This window comes from Ceratotherium simum, chromosome 2 (genome assembly GCF_057802395.1).
Source record: "Ceratotherium simum simum isolate JZ-2026a chromosome 2, ASM5780239v1, whole genome shotgun sequence".
Taxonomy (NCBI): Eukaryota; Metazoa; Chordata; class Mammalia; order Perissodactyla; family Rhinocerotidae; genus Ceratotherium; species Ceratotherium simum.
In genome coordinates, this window is record NC_141901.1 from 90323524 (window position 1) to 90343723 (window position 20200).

General features: G+C 37.7%; 1 protein-coding gene across 2 annotated transcripts in view; it reads left to right on the plus strand.

Moving 5' to 3' along the window:
- NEGR1 (neuronal growth regulator 1) overlaps window positions 1–20200 on the plus strand; it is an 823575-nt gene that overhangs the window by 632864 nt on the left and 170511 nt on the right. For both annotated transcript variants that reach the window (XM_087449002.1, XM_004431502.3), the window contains exon 5: window positions 4232–4352. In XM_087449002.1, coding sequence (XP_087305128.1) covers window positions 4232–4352 — 121 coding nt within the window. The remainder of the gene's footprint in view (window positions 1–4231; window positions 4353–20200) is intronic.

A 20200-nucleotide genomic window follows, 5' to 3' on the forward strand; every position in this document is an offset into this window, starting at 1 on the left:
TGTTTGTATTTGTGTGTGTGTATATATATGTAGTGTATACGTAAATATATAATACACGTATATATAAATGTGTGTATATGTATTACCTCATAACATTTTGCTATTCAAACTTTTTTGGTAAACATTTTTCATTATTTTCCACCAAGTTATCAGCAGGCACTTTAATATAAATATTTCTTTCCAAGTTGTTTCCAGAACTATTAATTGAACCTTTATTATTAAGAATAAAAATACCACAGAGAAATAGACATGTTATAATTTCAAAGTGAAGTATCACCCTTAACAGAAAATGATGAATTTGCTAGGATATTTTTTAAAGGAAAGGCAATGTTCTGTTGTAAGAGTGTTTACAGTTTTCATATTCACTGCATATTGAAAAATCTGTACTTTTTTATTGCTTTTTAAAGAAATCTAAAATATATCCAAAGTGCACACTTACTCGGGTCATTTGTGTGAGTGAATTAGTATTTGCATCTTCAAGGTTCCTGTTGTATTGAACGCTTTCCCATAGTGTTATTTAAAATATGGACTATGTTAAAAAGACTAATAGAAAATAAAATATTTATGAAAAGAAACATGCATATAAACTCCTAGAAGATAATATAGGAGAAAATCTAGATGACCTCGGGATTGGTGATGACCTTTTTAGATACAACACCAAAAGGCACTATCCATGGAAGAATTAATTGATAAGCTGGACTTCATTAAAAATAGAAATTTTAGCTCTGTGAAACACCCTATCAAGAGAATGAAAAGATAAGCCACAGACTGGGAGAAAATATTTGCAAAAAGCACATCTGATAAAGGACTGTTATCCAAAATATACAAAGAACTCTTAAAACTCAACAATAAGAATATAAACAACCCAATTAAAAAATGAGCCAAAGACATTAACAGATACCTCGAGAAAGAAGATATACAGATGGCAAATAAGCATATGAAGAGATGCTCCACATCCCATGTCATCAGTGAAATGCATATTAAAACAATGAGATACCACTACACACCTGTTAGAATGACCAAAGTCTGGAACACGGACAGCTCCAAATGCTGGTGAGGATGTAGAGCAATAGGAACTCTCTTCCATTGCTGGTGGGAATGCAGAATGGTACAACCACTTTGGAAGACAGTTGCGAGATTTCTTGCAAAACTAAACAGACTCTTACCATTTGATCCAGCAATTACTCTCCTCGAGATTTACCCAAAGGAGTTGAAACTTATGTCCATATAAAAACCTGCCCATGGATGTTTACAGCAGCTTTATTTATGATTGCCAATACTTGGAAGCAACCAAGAAGTTCTTCAGTAGGTGAATGAATAAATAAACAATGGTCCATCCAGACAATGGGATATTATTCAGTGCTAAAAAGAAATGAGCTATCAAGTCCTAAAAAGACATGGAGGAATGTTAAATGTATATTACTAATTGAAAGAAGCCAGTCTTAAAAGGCTACATACTGTATGATTCCAACTATATGACATTCTAGAAAAGGCAAAACTATGGAGACAATAAAAAGATCAGTAGTTTCCAGGGGTGGAGGTGTGGTAGCGACAAACAGAGCACAGGGAATTTTTAGGGCAGTGAAAATACTTTGTGTGACACTATAATGATGAATATATGTCCTTATGCTTTTGTTCAAACCCATAGAATATACAATACCAAAAGTGAACTCTAATGTATACTATGGATTTTAGGTTATAATGATGTACCACTGTAGGTTCACCAATTGTAACAAATGTACCACTCTGGTAGAGGATGTTGATCATGGAGAGGCTCTGCATGTGTTGGGGCAAGGAGTGTGTGGGAAATCTCTGTCTCTTCACTCAATTTTGTGTGGACTTAAAACTAATCTAGAAAATAAAGCCTATTAAAACAAATGTCACATGCCTACAACTCCTCATTTCCCTCCAAAACTCATCTACTTATGGTCTTCCTCATCTCAGTCAATGGCTTCCAGTTAAGCCAAATGAAGTCACCTTGGACTTCTCTCTCTTTTTTTAATATCTGTCAAGAAATCCTATTGGCTCCAACTTCACAACAGACCCCAAAGCCAGCACTTTGTGCTGCCTCCAGTGCTGCCGTCCTCGTCTGAGCTACCGGCATCACGTGCCTTGCGTACGGCGACAGCTCCCTACTAGCCCTCAGCTTTTGTCTTGCCTCACCACGGTCCTTTCTCAACACAGCAGCCAGAGTGATAGCTTTAAAACAAGAGTCAGATTATATGCCTCCTCCACAGTGGTTCTCCATTTCACTCAGAGTGAAAGCCAAAGCCTGAAAGTGGTCCTCAGTGTCCCCTCTGATCGTCCATCCTTTGGCTCTATGTATTAGTCAGGGTTCTCCAGAGAAATGGAACCAATAATATATGTATGTGTGTATATCTGTATATGGATTTACCTACATAACACACACATTTATCTACATATATATATAAAGAGATTATATTATGGAGAATTGGCTCATGTGAGTATGTAGGCTGAGAAGTCCCACAAATGTGCTATCTGCAAGCTGGAGACTCAGGAAAGCCAGTGTTGTAGTTCAGTCTGAGTCTGAAGGCCTGAGAACTAGGGAAGCCAGTGGTGTAAATCTCAGTCTGAGGGCATCAGTCAGGCAGAGAAGGGGCGAATTCTCCCTTCCTCTGCCTTTTGTTCTATTCAGGCCAATGGAGCATATGATGCACACCACACTGGAGAGGACAGCATGCTTTCCTGAGTCCACTGATTCAAATGCGAATTTCATACAGAAACACCCTCACAGCCACACCCAGAAATAATGTTTAGCAAATCTCTGGACACTCTGTGACCCAGTCAAGTTGACGTAAAATTAACCATTGCGCTTCATCTCCCACTACTCTCCCTTCTTTCTCTTTGCTTCAGCCACACTGATCTCCTTGGTGTTTCTCAAACAAACTCGGCTTGCTTCAGCCTCAGGGCCTTACTGCAAGCTATTTCCTCTTTCTGGAAGGCTCTTTCCCCAGATTCCACATAGCAAACTCACTCATCTACATCTAGTCTTTGCTTCAGTCTTACCTTCTCAAGGACTCCTACTCAGATTACCCTACACGAAATTGCAATGCATTCCTTCCTCTAACTCCTCTTACCTTGCTCTGTTCTTTTTACCATATTTCTTATCACCTTCTAACATTTTATTTAAATTATTTATTTTATTTACCGCTTATAGTCTTTCCCCCCATCCCTCACCCCATCTAGAATGTAAGCTTCATCATGTCAGGGAGTGGAACTGCTTTGTGCCTTGAGAAGTGCCTGGCCTGTATTAATGGCTCAGTAACTATTTGCTCAATAAAGGAATGGCTGTGCTACAGAGGAGCTTTTCAAGCATCATGTTGTGCCAGGCACTGTGCCTTGATCTCTGAATATGCAAAGATGGATCAGATATTTACCCTGCCTTCAGGCAGCTGACAAGGAAGCCTGGCACACCCACAAATAATTACAATACAAGATAGAAAGAGTATGATATGAGAGATTTAAATAAACTGCTCAGAGAAGGGAAAGCTATTTCCAGTCAGAACAACAGGGAAGAGTGTGCAGATGGTTACACCTACATTGGGCCTTGAACCTGTGGAAATGGGGAAGACTAGCATTCCAGGTAGAAGAAACCACATAAATTAAATCCCTAAAGTGCTAAAGCGTTGGGAGTAGGCAGAGAAAGACACAGAGTACTGAAACAGCTAAGGCTTTGAGTCAAGACACCTGACATCATAGCCAAATTCTGCAGCTAAGTGGCTGTGTGACCTTAGACAAATTATTTAACCTCTCTGATCTTCAGTTTTCACATTTGTAAGCTTGGGATAATACTGTCTAGCTTAGAGTATTACTGTGAGAAATCATGGATATAAAGCCCCTAGCCCAGTAACTGGCTCTCAATAAACGAGATCACTCAATAAACAAGAGCTATTGTTGAAGTATATTTTGACTGCAGTACAGATGAAGCGTTCCCCTCAACACTGCCAGTTTTCCAATAGGAAGCAAGGCTGAAATGTACTACATTTACTCTGCACTCCCTGGGAACATTCATCTATTGTCCAACTTGAAAAATGAAGCAGAATATGACTAGTCTTGTATAAGAAGCATAAAACACTGAAAACGTGATGCATTGGCCTATCAGGCATAAGATTGCATTGAATATAGAAAGAATAAAAATATATGTGTGTTATATTTCTGCCGAAGACTATTTTTACTTACCCACCAGTTTTTTTGTCTGTTTCTTTTTCAGTTGCTCCTACGATTCAGGAAATTAAATCTGGCACTGTGGCCCCCGGACGCAGTGGATTGATAAGATGCGAAGGTGCAGGTGTGCCGCCTCCGGCCTTTGAATGGTACAAAGGAGAGAGGAAGTAAGGACTTTGTGATTATTACTGTGTTTCAAGTACTTTAAGCTAATGTGTTTGTGTTTCAGATACTTACTTTAAGCCATTTCTTTAACTGGCTTGAGCAATTTTCAGCAGCCTCCTCGCAGGCAGGCAAACTGAAGGGGCCCGCGTGGGAGGGATGAGTAGCTAACAGCATCCAGAAGAAATGTCCACTTTGGTTTATGTGATCTCAGAAGTGCCCACGAATTCCCGTCACTGATGCCTTTCATTTCTTCCCCTCCCTCATGAACCAGCATACTATTGCTTTGCTGGCGACCATGTTTACTTGGGAAGTAAACCAGCTCTTAAAGGACTTGGACACTGCTTCCATGAGAGCACTCCAAAAGCAATTGGGGCTGCTGTCTCTGCCTGCTTCCTTGATAAGGGAGGAATCCTGTCACCTGCCTCAATCCTGTCACCTGCCTTCCTCTCCCATGAGACATTTTAACATTTTGTTTTATAGGACACTGTGTTTTAGATATTCTCTCACTAAAGGGGCTGGAGAGGAGATAAAATACATGGTTAAAGGACCAACCAAGGGGATTTTAGGGGCAATCCCACTTCAGCTCTATGTGATTGTCCCCTCGAGAAGCCCCAGAAAGCCTTGGCAAGAGCTGTTGAACAAGGGAAGACAGGACTTGACTGCAGTCTCTTTACTTTCAACCAGTAAGCTCCTTCCTACCCCTTCAGGTTCTCTTATCAAGTCATCAAAGAAGAGTGGGCCCCCTGTGGGTTAACTGGAAGACGTAATGCAGAGGAAGGATGTTATCTATACTGTATACATCTTGCTTCAAAACTAGGGAAGGATGTGTTCAAGAAAATGTTAAATTGAACTATATGAAATTGCCTTATTTTTTTATCAAAAAAGCTAAATGTTGGCAATTCCATACTGTTCAACATAGATGTATGGGGTTTACTTACTTGTGCCATGGCTCATAACTAATTACAGCTAAACGTCTAAACAAAATACTGGTGAAATCACATAAGAACTTAGGTATTGCCACCAACGAGGAGAATGGATGTGACATAAGCAGGTACTTTGTTTCTTAAACTGTAATCAGAAGAGGATTTGTGGAAGATATTCTCTCTCTTCAACATCAGCCTTAACATAAAGCATGTTCCCATAACTGTCTCAGTTGTTCTGGATAACTGACTGGTTTTTACCTGAATTTTTTTGCAGCTATTTTATATGCAACCTCTTCTATAATTTGGGGTGTTCGATTTTTAATTCTTTTTACTAATTAATTAATGTTTTTACTAATTTTAAATCTACCTTTTTGTGGATCCATGGAGGCCCCCATGTTTTTATATAGTTAGAATTAAAGAAACTTGGTCTGTGGTCACCCTCATCGCACCTACAAGATTGTATACTTGCCAATATAACCTTTCTCAGATTCTGATAATCCAGACAGAGAAGCTTTAGGTTTGGGATTGTCTACATGGATGTCTACATGGACAAACATCTAGAAGAGTGGTTCTCAGTCCTTGAAAGTTATGAAACCCTTTGTTGAAATGCAATCTTATTTGGAAGCCCAATAAGAAATATCTGTGAAAGTAACACTTCTCTGGTAGATGTGGGGTGAATGGAGCCTCAATTCCATCTGCCCAGAACCCTCCTTTCCATTAGAACATCTACTGGGACTAGAACAAATCCTTGAAACAACAAGGGATTTGCTGCCCGCCCCCCCAATCCCTGGTTCTCCACAAAACACAATTTAAATAATGACTTAAGCTATTTTATATATCTTGAAAGTCACTTTTGAATCTGTATCATACCTTTCTTAAAAACTAACAGAATCATTCCAAGTAGTACAAGTGAGAGCTCCTTTGTTAAAGTTCGTTTTGTTTCCAATATTTTGTGAAGTGATGTCCTGGATTTTTTTTACTATCTCTCTCTCTCTTTCCCTTTCCTAAATTCAGCAACCATTGTCAAAACAGGCTACAATAATCCTCAGTCCACTTTCTTGGCCTCTAGCAAATATAGCAAAGGGCCGATTGGTATCCCTAGTCAGAGCGTCTATGATTTTTTTTTTCCTCCTGGGGAGATGAACTATAGCTTTTATTAGACTTCAGAGGAGTTTAGAACTACTGCTAAAAATGATAGATTGATTCTCCCCAATCCATGTCCCTCCCAACACACTCACACACCTAAGGAAAATCTAGGAGCTGTGAAAATCAAATGCACTTGTCAAAGACAAACATATTTTCATTTCAGAGTGAAGCATACATTTATCATTTGTTAGGGTTACGTTTGAGGAAATATCCAAATTCTCAAACACCATAGAATATATAAATTCCTCTCAAAATTATAGTAAAGCAAATCTGAGTATGTCCAAGGAGTAGGAGAGGGAAGGATTCTTGTTGTGAATGGTTGTTGGTATACTCACTTAGTGGATCTACCATAGAACCTTCAGGGCCCAGGCCATTCAAATGTTTATCTCATCAAAACGAAAAACTAGCTGTACAACAAGCACCTCCTGTTTGACATTCGGTGTTCTAAATCATTAACCAATATTAACCCGTTTTATTTTCACAACAAACCTATAAGATAGATACTATTATTATCCTCACCTTTTGCTTGGGGAAAACCAAACCACAGAGTATTTTTAAGTAGTTTGCAGAAGTTCATATAGTTGGTGGGATTTGAACCCAGGAATACTTGCAAATCTTTATACAGAGTCCGTGGATTTAACCTCTAAACTATGGCACCTGCTATAGATCATGGCACCTCAGAATCTAAAAAATAATAATTTGAAAACATCAATCTTAAATGCCAAGGGTAAAGGCATTGCGTGTCATTTATAAATTAACAAAATAAAAGACTGTACGTACAAACACTCACTTATAATTTCCCAATTTATTTAGTCAAAGACATTGAAATAATGGAGTCAAGATAAACACACAGAGAATTAACAGATACAGCACATTTCCAAGCTTTCTTGACCTCAAGATTGCTAAGGGGAGCATGAAGCTGTCAGAGACCCTGTCAGAGTAGAGCAGAGTTTTTACAAGATCTGGAGGAGTTTTATTTCCTAGAGATCTTTTATACTTGGGGCTTACAAAAATATTCAGACATAACTTACTTTCTCTACTTCTACTTAAGGGAATGTTTATAAAAACTCATCTCTCTTAAATCAAGAACTTCAAAGCCAGATTTTCATTCAAAAAAACACAAACAAATTAAAAAAGAGGCAGTCCCTGAACATCCCTAGTATTTTCTGTGCCTACAGTTCTTCTGTATCCTGTAAAATCTATTTCTGTGTACTGGGAATAATCTGCTTGAAAACCTTCTAAAAAAACCCTGCAAAATTAAGCACTATTTAAAGAAAAGAAAGAAACAAATACTTACTGAGGATAAATCACTTTCCAGGTCCTTTAAATTCTTTTATCTTATTTATTCTTCAGACCTCTGTGAGGTAAGATTTATTATCCTCAATTTACTGATGACAAAAGTGAGACACAAGAGACTTAACCTGTTCAAGAGCGCTCAACTTAAAAGATGCCATCAGGGCACATTTTAGATTGTCAACCTCTCAGCCCATATTCTTTCCCTTGCATACATTGCCAGTATTAGTTATCTATTGCTAAGTAACAACTTAACGCAAATCTTAGCAGCTTAAACCAATAAGCATTTAATTATCTCCAACAGTTGCTGTGGGTCAGGAATCCGGGAGCAGCTTAGCTGGATAGTTATGGTGCAGGGTCTCTCATCAGGTTGAAGTCAAGATGTCACCCTACCAGGCTTGACTAGGGCTGGAAGATCTGCTTCCAAGGCAGCTCGCTCATATGCCCAGCAAGTTAGTGCTAGTTATTGGCAGAAGGCCTCAGGTAACTACCATATGGGCCTCTTTATCGGGCTGCTTGACTATCTTCACGACATGGCAGTTGACTTGTCCCAGAATGAGTAATCCAAGAGAAAGCAAAGTAGAAGCTATTTATGACCTAGTCTCAGAAGTCATGCTCTGTCGTTTCTGCAATATCTTATTGGTTACACAGGATGACGCTATTCAGTGTGAGAGGGACAACACGGGGACATGAATGTCAAGAGGTGAGAATCAGCAGATGCCGTCTTCAAAGATGGCTCCCAGACTGTCTCCCTCATGGATGATGTAATTATTTTTTGTATTAGAAACATTAGCCATTTGACCTTTAGTTTACTGCGCTATTTAGATAAGCATCATGAGAATGACTAAGATTGCGTACTTGTTATTAAAATATTATTCCTTGAGATAAAATGATCATTTTTTTGACAGTGTAGTCTCTTTCAGCATACCTGGTCGGGACAGTCCTAACAGACTTAATTTTACTCCATATGCATTTAAATATTGGGAAAATCAGAGTTCAGAGTTGAATTATATAGAAAGCCAAAATTTTAAACTTTTTTTTTTTTTTTGTGAGGAAGATCAGCCCTGAGCTAACATCCATGCTAATCCTCCTCCTTTTTTTCCCTTTTTCTCCCCAAAGCCCCAGTAGATTGTTGTATGTCATAGTTGCACATCCTTCTAGTTGCTATATGTGGGACTCAGCCTCAGCATTGCCAGAGAAGCGGTGCATCGGTGCATGCCACGGATCCGAACCCGGGCTGCCAGCAGCGGAGCGTGCGCACTTAACCACTAAGCCATGGGGCCGGCCGACTTTTTTGTTGATAATAGAGAAGGTTGATAAGAAGAAATATACTCCTTATATGCAGTGAAAGGACACTTTCAGAACAGATTAATTACTATTAAGCAGATCATGGCCTTGATGACATGAAATTAATCTATGGCTTGAGAACAGTACATTCACTTAGGATTAAGACTGAAAACATAAATTACATTGTAATGGACTAACATTTAAATAGGTATTGCAAAAATATGGGATTTGTATCACTTTGGTGAAGATGGCATTACCATCTTGTCTTAGATCAGAATTTTGCTATTTGCTTGCTTGGTTGAATTCCCTCCTCTTATTTTAGATTGCCTCAAATCCAAGCCTGTGGCCTAGAAAGACATACCTTCTTATTTCTCATGCTGAGTTTAACTGCTCCAGGCTTTTTAAATAATATTTTATTCACTTTGTCTGTTTTCAGGCAAATGGCCAATAGTAGCAATGCTTTTTGGAATTCTTTAATTGGCACAGGATTTCTTTTTTAATCTTCCATCGTAATTTAAGGTAAGGATTCAAAAGTTACAAATGAGGTAAATACAAATTACCTCCATGAATGAAAAGCAAATATATTATAAAACATTAAAGTTATCAATATATCAGTTAAAAAATGTATGTGTACCTAAAAAAAATGGAATATTTTGGAGGCTGGCCTGGTGGTGCAGTGGTTGGGCTCAGTGCGCTCCACTTTGGCAGCCTAGGGTTTACAGGTTCGGATCCTGGGTGTGGACCTATACCACTCATCAAGCCATGCTGTGGCAGTGTCCCACATACAAAATAAAGGAAGACTGGCACAAGATGTTAGCTCAGGGCTACTCTTCCTCAAGCAAAAAGAGGAAGAGTGGCAACAGATGTTAGCTCAGAGCCAATCTTCCTCACCAAAACAAAAAAATATATATATATATTTGTATTTGACATTGAGAACCTATAATATTTTGACTTTTTCAAGCATTAAATTTCAAATTTAGCTTATGCATTTTTAGGTTATTCTTTTCAACAAACATCATGCCAACACATCTCTCATTTTAAAATCCTGGCAATTGTTTGGTCTACACCACTGCTTCAGAGGAAATGTGATGAGTATTACCATTTTACCTTGTTGCAAAGCATTTGTTATCTACGTGCATAAAAATGCATGCACAGATACGTACACAATGTATACAGGTACCATTGAATGGATAGGAAAATGTCTAAAATCAACCATATAGAGTGCACCAAGTTACTTTACACAGAGGTAGGATGACCTTTTTCAGTCAGGTTAGGTTTTCACTTTAAGGAATGATGATTTTTCATTCTTGGCTTTACGGATGTGAGATGAACTTGAGAGATCATAACGAAGTGGAGTGACCTTTCCTCTCCTTTTCCCTATTCTGGATATTTACTACCCGATCATCTAGACAGGCCATAAATTTCATCTGAGTTGTTCACTTTGACGAAGGGATATGAGAGGGAGGGTCTTCTTCCCTTCTTTTATTTTCAAGGAAACCAGAAAAATAAGTTAAAATATTTCTCTGTATCTTCAGTAATCCTCTCTTTGCTGTTTTACATGTAATTTATTTATGTCAAAGTTATGAATACATTACATTTGTATAACACATGATTTTCAAGCATTTTCATATATGGTAGTTTTTCAAAGTGTGAACACTTTTACATTCCTCTTATATAGAGTCGACTCTTCAAGTATGGGGTGCTATATGAGAGAGATATAAAAACAGAGTGAAGGAGATAAACATATAATAGTAACAATTTAAATGATGTGGACTTGTTACTCTATTGAATATGTAAGTTTCAGAAAGACATACAATGGGAGACATATACCTTGCGAATCCTTCAATTAGTCTTCATCCACATATACCACTGATAGTGTGAGTATGTCTCCATTATAAGTGAGCTTCTTATGTTGGGGATGTGTATTTCATATAACATGGTTGTAAAACAAAAGCCAACTAGGTCGTTAGGTGCTTAACCATGGACAATGATGTTAAGCAGTGGTCTACAACATTTTTGGAACGTATATCCCTATAAGTAAAATTTAAAACTTAGCAAAAACTACCAATATATGCATACAATAAATGCAAATGTATATGCATTTATGAACTAGTATGTTGCATACATTAAATGACCTACAACAGATAAAATTTAAAAGATGAGATACAAATACAGCATAAATGGACATTCTGTTATTTTCTTCTCACAGTCCAACAGATCACTTTGTACCCACCTTGGTTACTTGCCCTCCATTTTGGAGATTTTTGTAAAGTATGTTAGTTTAAAGTAAGGAAGTTTAAGGAATTTTCAAGAACAATTTTAATGACATGCAACTTTTACCCTACGTGCTTGCTTTGCAATCTTATAACACATATTATATAACTCATTGTATACTATCTTACCCATTCCTTGCATAATTCTAACTAGATTATGCCCGAAAAAAAAACTTTGTTTCATAAAGGTGAAATAATGTGTTGAAAGGAAGTACAGAATGGGAAGTAAAATCTAATTTTGAGGAAGCCTTGGGAGATTATGGATATGTTTATGGCCTTGGTGATGATGGTTTCATGGGTATACACTTATCTTCTAACTCACTGAGTTGTATATTTTAAATATATACAGCTTTGTATATGTCAATCATACCTCGATAAAGTGATTTAAAAAACAAAAACAAAACAAACCCCTAATTTCCTGACTCTTGTGTCAAGATATCCCTCTTCTAAATTTTCCACCACAACTTTGATTAGTCACAAGAGACTAGAAATGAGTTAATTCTCTCTTTCTCTCTCTCATCCTCTCATTTGCAAGGCCATTCTTACAAGGGTAATCAGTTACATATTTTGATTTAGAAGAGGACTGAAAATAACCTAATTAACACCCCATGTTAAAAATGATCTCTGCTGACCTGAGATTTTACTTCTTCATTCAACAAATATGCATTGGGCACTTGTCTGTGTGATAATTTGAAAAATTTGAAAAGGAAATAAATTCCTGCATTAAAGAAAATTACATTTCTAATGTTAGCTCATTATTATTTATTTATTATTTTATTAATTTCATTCTGATGACATTTCACTCCTTTTTATAGCTAAAGTCTTATCAGTACAACTCCCTCATCCCTGTGATGAGTTTGTCATTCAAGGCCAGGGAGGTAAAAAGTAAATATGTGAAACAAGTGGGAGCATTTCACCTCCTGAGAACTGGAGAGCACATGTCCCTGTGAGACATAAATACATATTATTATATTTAAAGCAGTGGGCCAGTCAAACAAAATTGAAAGTGGACCAACTCCAGTTTACATCCCCTGACTTAGAGTTTAGGATATGTCATAAAAATCACCACAATGAAATAAATACTAAGCAAGAAGATCCTAAGGGAACCCTAGGTCGAGTCCTTGAATGTGCACAGCAAGGGTCCAATCAACTGAAATCAGAGCATTAACAAATGCTTCAGGGAAAAAGTAGCTTTTGCCCTGGGCACCAAATGATGAGCAGTATTTCTAAGCATTGTAAGGGGTCAAGAATAATCGTAGGCCAGGAAAGGACATGATGAAGGTCATATGAGCATTGTATGGAGAGTTTTTTAATGCCTTGGAGGACAGGATTTGAAATCAGGTATAATAGGAGGTATGGTTAGAAAGGCACCTTAGGACCAGACTTGGAGTGGGTTAAATATCATGATAAGACATTTGGATTGATTTCATAGCCACTGGGAAGCCATTGAAGGGCTTTTCGAGACTAGTAAAATGATCCACTCCTTGTCTTCACAAAGTGTTTCTCAGAGCAGTTGGAAGGAATGGATGGGAAAGATATAAAATATGGCTTAAACTAGAGTATTTGTTGTGCAGTGAAAAAGCAAGAGAGAGAAAAGGTTGTATTTGAATATTTCAGTTTAGATAAAAGGAAAGGACAATTTTAAGGTAATTCCAAGTTTCCTATATCAATGACAAGGTGAATGGTGAAGTCATTAGCTGAGGCTTGAAACACAGGAAAAGAGATTTGGGAGAGATCATGCTGAGCTTGGTTTGGGACCTACTGAAATTGAGGTGTTAATACTGCAGACACAGTCCACCAGTAAACAGTCGGATTTGGGTTGTGTTCTTAAAATTCATAGTCCCTTGATATACTTGATATCCCTTGATCTTATCCCTTGATATACTTGAATCCCTTCAGTGGTTCTTGATTGTTTCTAAAAAGTCCTAACGCCACATTATAGCGTGGGAGGCCTTCGTATTCTGCCTCTGTGGCTATGAATCTTCCCATTCTAATTTCTCACTATAGAGGCTTTAGCCATCCTGAAGTATTTTAGATCCCAAACTGTAACATGAGCTCTGTCTTTCAGGCCACTTCACGTGTTGGCCACTTTGCTTATAAGCCCCTTCCACACATACACCCATCCCTGGCTACCCTTGGCTGGCTGTCTTCCGCTAGTCTGTTAGTGTCAATTCAGATGTTACCTTCTCTCAGAAAACGACCCTGAGCCTTTTCTACTAGGAGAGGAAGCTTTCCGGATGTACTCCCAGGTGCTCACCTCTATCACACCACTTTTTAAACTATACTCAACTTTTTTACTTGTTCGTCTCCCCTCCTAATCTTTAATCTACCTGGGAGTGAGGATACTGCCCTGTTCACCGTTGTGTTCCCGCCATCTAACATGGTGTTTGGAACACACTCTATTGCAAGAATAAGTTGTGGCCTTTTAATAATAATAAAGTAGAGCCATTTTTATTTTAATACACTTTCAAATTGATAAGACACTATTAGCACAAATGTGTCCTGTCACCTTAGATTGTGGGACACTGTACACCCAATATATGATTACGAAAAGGAAGCTGGTTTCTGGGGCTCAATGCTGACTTTCCAGGATTTCTTTTTTGTGAATGTTGTCGCTGCAAAATGGTTGTGTTGGTATATTGTGGGATGAAATTTGACATTAAAATCCTGGGCACATTGATATTAGAAAAGCAGTTCAAGCAGAGAGGAGAAATCCAGTCATAGGCCAGGTTGTCAGGGATACAAGTCTTACTGCACTCAGGAGAGGATTGACACCTGCACTGTGGCCTTTGTTTATTTGATGTAGGGTTAAAAGGCAATATCATCCCTGTGCAAATAAGACTGTCACAAGTAAGGCAACCCAAAGGTCTCTAATCAAAAATTATTAATTTCATTAAAATTGATAAAGTAAACAAGACCTACATTTTAAATAGCCTAATAAAGTCTAAAATCTTTAAAGTGTCCTAATATATTATAATAGCATTAATTTATTCAAATGTGCCGCTAAAGATAGATACCCCTTGGGGCTAAGACAGTGATGCATGATATTCTTCAGTCTGTTCCTAGGAGTAAATGATCTCATATTGTTTTCAAGCCTTATGTACAAAGCAACACAGTAAACCAATAGGTTGCTATAGCAGCATGTTCACATAAATTTTCATTCCTGTCTGGTTTTTAGCAGTTCTTACTCCTCCTCCTTTTTACTTTTATTTTTTTTTATCTACCCTGCACAACTGTGAAGAACCCAGAGGAGGTTGATAACGCTCGTGTAATTGATACTGAGTTGGGCACATCTTGAAATCACGATGCAATGATATTTTCAGTCACTCTCCTACATATTTTCTTTAAAAATAATTTCCTGTATGCTCAATATTTAATATTTTGCTGCCCTCTGAGAGGAAATGTATCTGTTCTGTCTAAGAAACAGACCCTATCATTCAACAATAATAACAGCTGTCATATATCTAGTGCCTACCTCATTTTGGTATGTATATGTGCATAGATATTACATTTTATATAACTTCAAAAACATTCTTATATCAACACTTCGAGATTGGATTCATTTTTCCCATTTCACAGATGAAAAAACTAAGAATTACAAAAATGTGAAAGCATAATTTATTCAGTCAAGCATGCAACAATTACTTACTGTGTCCCTATTAAGTTCCCTGCACTATACTATGTGCTTGGAATACAATGAATAACAAAACCAGCAGGAACATTGCCTTAATGTATTTACACTCTAATGAGAAATGTGGGCAGTAATCAAAAGTTACAAAAATATATGAAAACTTACAAGCAAAATGGTGTTACAGAGAGAAGTACAGTCATGGACGCATAATGACATTTCATTCAATGAGAGGCCACATGTAGGACAGTGGTCCCATAAGGTTAGTACCATATAGCCTAGGTGTGTAATAGGGTTTACCATCTAGGTTTGTGTAAGTACACTCTGTTATGTTCGCACAATGGAATTGCCTAACAACGCATTTCTCAAATGTATCCTTGTTGTTAAGCGAAATATGACTGTATTTGATGTTATGATGATGATTTGACCAAGTCAGAGAGAACACAACTGCATAGCATCACTAGAACTTGAGCTGTAGAGTCAATTTTGGACTTATTTAAAAATATTGCATTCTTGCCACTCGTCTAGGTAGTATTTTTCTGCCATTCTTGACTATATTCTGCATCTACACTATGGGGAGAGATTTACTACCACCCAAATATTTAGTGAACCTAGGGGAAGAAACAAACAATAATTGATGCTGAAGGTGTGTGTGTCGGGGGAGGTGGTTTGAGGAGGAAGGGAAGCGAGAGTGCATTTCATGCTTCTCATCTCGGGACTGTAAGTAACCTGAAAGGCTGACTCTATTGGAGGCTAAAGACAGCTGTTGTGAGAGGCGGCACTGATGGGCATAACTAAGCCCCAAATAGATAGTTAAGTGCCTCTGGTCCAGGGAAATCTCCAGATAGCTGGCTGAACTGAACCTTCCATTTTTGTTTGACTTTCTACCCCATTAGAGTCACCCCATGGATTGGACCTGGCTTTCCTGGCACGGATGCCACATGCTACTTGGTTATTCAGCTCCATGGGTTTTATTCCCCGGCTTGACTTGATTTCCTTGCATCATCCATGATTTCTGATTTGTCTCTCCAAACTCAAATACAATACCCTGGATTCTACTTGGTGATTTGCATACCAATTGCTACTTTGGGAGAATAGTAATAGTCAGAAGACCTGAACTTGAATTTTGGCTTTACCATTTATCAGATGGTGGAATATAAATTAATGTAATCTTTTTAACTTTTTTTTTCTTATCTGTACAATGGGAGTAATAAAATTTACCTCCTAAGGTTGCTCTGAAGATTAGTTGATATACATTTGAAAGTGCTTAAATGTTCTGTGAATATCAATTTCCCACACTCTTAACACCAAACTTTTCTTGCACAGTGTTGAGATTTTTTAGTGTTAGATTACTTCGGTCATAAATGTGCTGAGAACAGCTAACATTTTTTACATGCATAAAGCATTCCTGCTCACATTGAAAAGATGAGAAATACGGCCATGATTCAGAGCCAAAATATATATAAGCTAGAACTCTTTATTGTTGAGAGAGGCATTTTGAGACGTGTTGTGCAAGGTCCTATAATGTCATCTCTGGATTTTCAGGTGTAGATAAGGTGCTTTAGGTAGTAACTGTGTCATATTTGTCTTTTTTACTTTGGTCCCTAAGTCAGTGCCTCAATCATCAGAGGCATTTATCATCATTTAATGACCAAATAAAACTTCATTTCCATTAAGACTATATCAGAGTTCTGCCATCACCCATGACTTTTTCTAAAGCTCTTTTTTTGAGTTCTATCTTTAGTTCAAACTATCTCTTGGAACTCCACAAGCCTGCAATTTATTATTGGAAGTAACATTTCTTTTCTTTGTAAATATAACTCTTATGATTCAAGAACTACCTTCCTTCCTCTACTGTCTTCCATCTCTGCCATGCTACTACCCAAAGATCAGTTAATAAGACCATATTAATCTTATCCAATTATATAATATGATATATTATCACATGCCCTTGTAATTCTAGTCTAACAAAAGACCTATCATCATTTGAGAATACCTCTCCCAACCCCTATTCTAAGTTATTTTAATATTTTAAATGTTGTTGTCTGATACACTCATATATATTTCCTATGTTAGCAATGAAGTCTTTCTGTGACTATTTGCACCTGAAGGTTTTGTTTCTCTGGAAATATTTATTGCTACATATGACCTAGAAAGGCAGATAGTAAAAAATAGGTCCAAAATATGTAGTGAGGTTGGATTTATACATAAAATGAATAAGGTCTGGTGTAGCTGCTCCATTTATTTTTGCAATCTCAACAATCAGTGCCAATGGCTGTGTGGTCAGTTTTGCTGTTGTGATGTTGCTGTGGATTCTTCTAGCCATCCCAGATAGCCACTGCCTGAGAGAGATTATGGTTATAAAGTCTGTGAACATTTCATGAATCAGAAATAGAAGTATCCCTAGTTATTAGCATACTTTCGATATGCTACTTCTGACTGACACTTGAAAATATAAGGAGCTATTCTACTTCAGAACTAGTTAGCTGGTCAGGCTGTGTCGCTTATGCCCGCAGTTCACAGATTTATGAGGCATTAGCAAGAAGGAAGATGAGTGAGGGCAATGGTCCTCGGTATGTGTCTTAGTCGTTTAGAGCTGCTATAACAAAATACCACTGACTAAGTAGCCTGTGAACAGCCGAAATTCATCTCACAGTTCTAGAGACTTAAGTCTAAGATCAGGATGCCAGCATGGTCTGGTGAGGGCCCTCATCTTGGTCACAGACTTCTCGGTGTATCCTCATATGGCAGAAGGGTCTGGGAATCTCTCTGGAGCCTCTTTTATAAGGCCCTAATTCTATTCATGAGAGTTCCACCTGCGTGAATTTTAAGCACCTCCCAAAGACCCCCACCTACTAATACAATCACCTGTAGGGGTTAGGATTTCAACATATGAATTTTGGGAGGACACAAACATTCAGATCATAGCAGTATGGAACAAACTCTTATTAGTGGCAGAGAGTGGAGGACAGCATGGTTCATAGTAACAGAAGGATCTTATATAGCCATGGGGTCCACTGAATGGTAAAAATGCAAAAAATAAGAATGGCCAGGCATTTCTAAGCAAGCACCATGTGCTGCTGAGGAAAGGAACGCCATATTTAACCCCTAGCTCAACAGGATTAGTTTCTCCCTTTTTGAGTGGAGGGACTATAGGAAAACATCTCTCATTCTATAATGTAAGTCAATACAAGAATGCTTCTCTTAGAACTTGAAAGAGTTAAGTATTTAGGGAAAAGAGAGAAAGAACTCCAAAGAAGGCAATTTTCTGGATTTAGTTCTCTGGTTTTATTGCAAGGTGTATTGTGAACTATTGCTTGAGTTGTCACTTTCAAAGTTCACATCACTGATGCAAGGAAGTCTGGTTTCAAACAAGTCTGGGATGGATATGAAAAATCCAGTGGGGCCAGGGCCATTCTTTGAGCTGGCTCATATGTGCATGCTTGAAGCCTATCAAGAGTTTTCTGTAACACAGAATAACAATTTAATTTGTCAAATATATGTTTTTTATTAAGAAAAAGAATGATTCTCTTTACAGAAAATATAATTATACCCAACCATATTGGAATAAATATGTTTCATAAAGAAAAAAGTGCCATCACTTAAAGAACTTTTTTATTATTTGTTTTTAGTCAAGGAGTGAAATTACATTAGGACCATACATGATGGGACTTCTAAGCGTGGCTTAAATTTCTATATCCAGTAACTAAGATGTAATCATCATAACAGAGTCACCATCATGACTAAAATACCTTTTGTTGTAAACACCTGTTCATATGTCTGATTCTTTTCCTCAGCTTTGACCTTCTCAAGGGCCTTCAGAAATATTCAAAGATCATGTATTGCCCAGCCTAGTCCCTAATCACCTAGCATAGAACTCATCTTTGTAGCAATTTAATGACTATTTTCAGAATTGATTTGAATAGCTGAGAAAGTACCGCCTGGCCAGGATCCTTGGAGAAAAATCATAGAAATATACCCTCCAGAGATATATACTATCTCAGAAGTCGGTCTCCCTTAAGATCAGCTTTGGAAAAGCTATCCCAGCCATCTACTAGGTGAAGATAGGTTCTTAAATGATGTTTGAGGAGTCAGCACTTCTAAAACACCCAACTATAGAAGAAAGTAAGCTTTAGCATGCTAAGTAATCTCAGAGAGGTAGCTTTCTCTAGAGGACAGAAAATCCCCCTAGGGATGACACTTTTCTTTTTTATTGGCTATAATCACCTGCCAGGCTGATGGGAGCAGCAGGGGTTGCAGCTGCTAATATGCCACTGATGTGCCACTCTGGGAAGGATGCACATAGCACTGCTGGCCAGAGGCCAAAAATGGGCCTACGCATACAGAGCATGCATACACTGCGTGATTTAGCAACATCTGGGGCTTTGCCTTCAGATACATTAAAGAGCAGAGAATTGGAAGCCAACTTAGACAGACAGCCATAAGAAACATAAACAGTGCTGTGAAGTAACTAAATATACTCCTTTGAGATTTTCTCTCGAGAGTCTATCCAAATGAAGACCCTGACTAATTTCTTCTCAACGCTTTAGCAGCAAAATGTATCTTAGTTTTGGTAGATAGGACACAATGAGGATTTAGTAGTCTGGGGAGTTTCTGAGTCTTCTGGAGAAAATGTGTCTGCAGCATAGACATGGGCAAATTGATTTGAGCCATAATGCTGAAGCTCTCAGGGCAATGAATGTGAATTTTTACATATAACATATACTAATTGGTTAAAAATAAAGTTATTAGTGTGACACAGAAAAATATGCAATAATCACCATGGGCTTTATCATAATTGTTGATAAATTTGCAATATGAGACAGAGGAATAAAAACTGCCATATCTTTGATATTTTGTGCCCTATTTTCTTGTGTCAGAGTTGGAGATCATTAGGTTTATTGCTCAAGTTAAAGTTTTTCAATGTTTATTCAACTCAAAGTTTTATTAATCTGATTAAAGTTTGAGTTTTGGATAAGCCAAATTCAGCTATTACATGAAACATAAGTAATTCCCAGAGTAACCAAGCATGGCCGCTTATTTTAATCTGCATTTAACTACCGTATATTTTATCTAAATTCAGATGCAAGTCACATAACCTAATGCAAAGGCATTCAACCTAAACTCTCAGGGGAATGCCATTTATTAACATCTTCATGATTCAAGAAATACTTAGTACTAAACTTGAACACATTAAAGACGAAAAACTAACATGCCATTTGGGCTATGACCTTACATAGCCCATATTGTGATCAGCACATCTTTTCCCCAATAAACTTTGGGCTTAGTTAGAAAGAAAT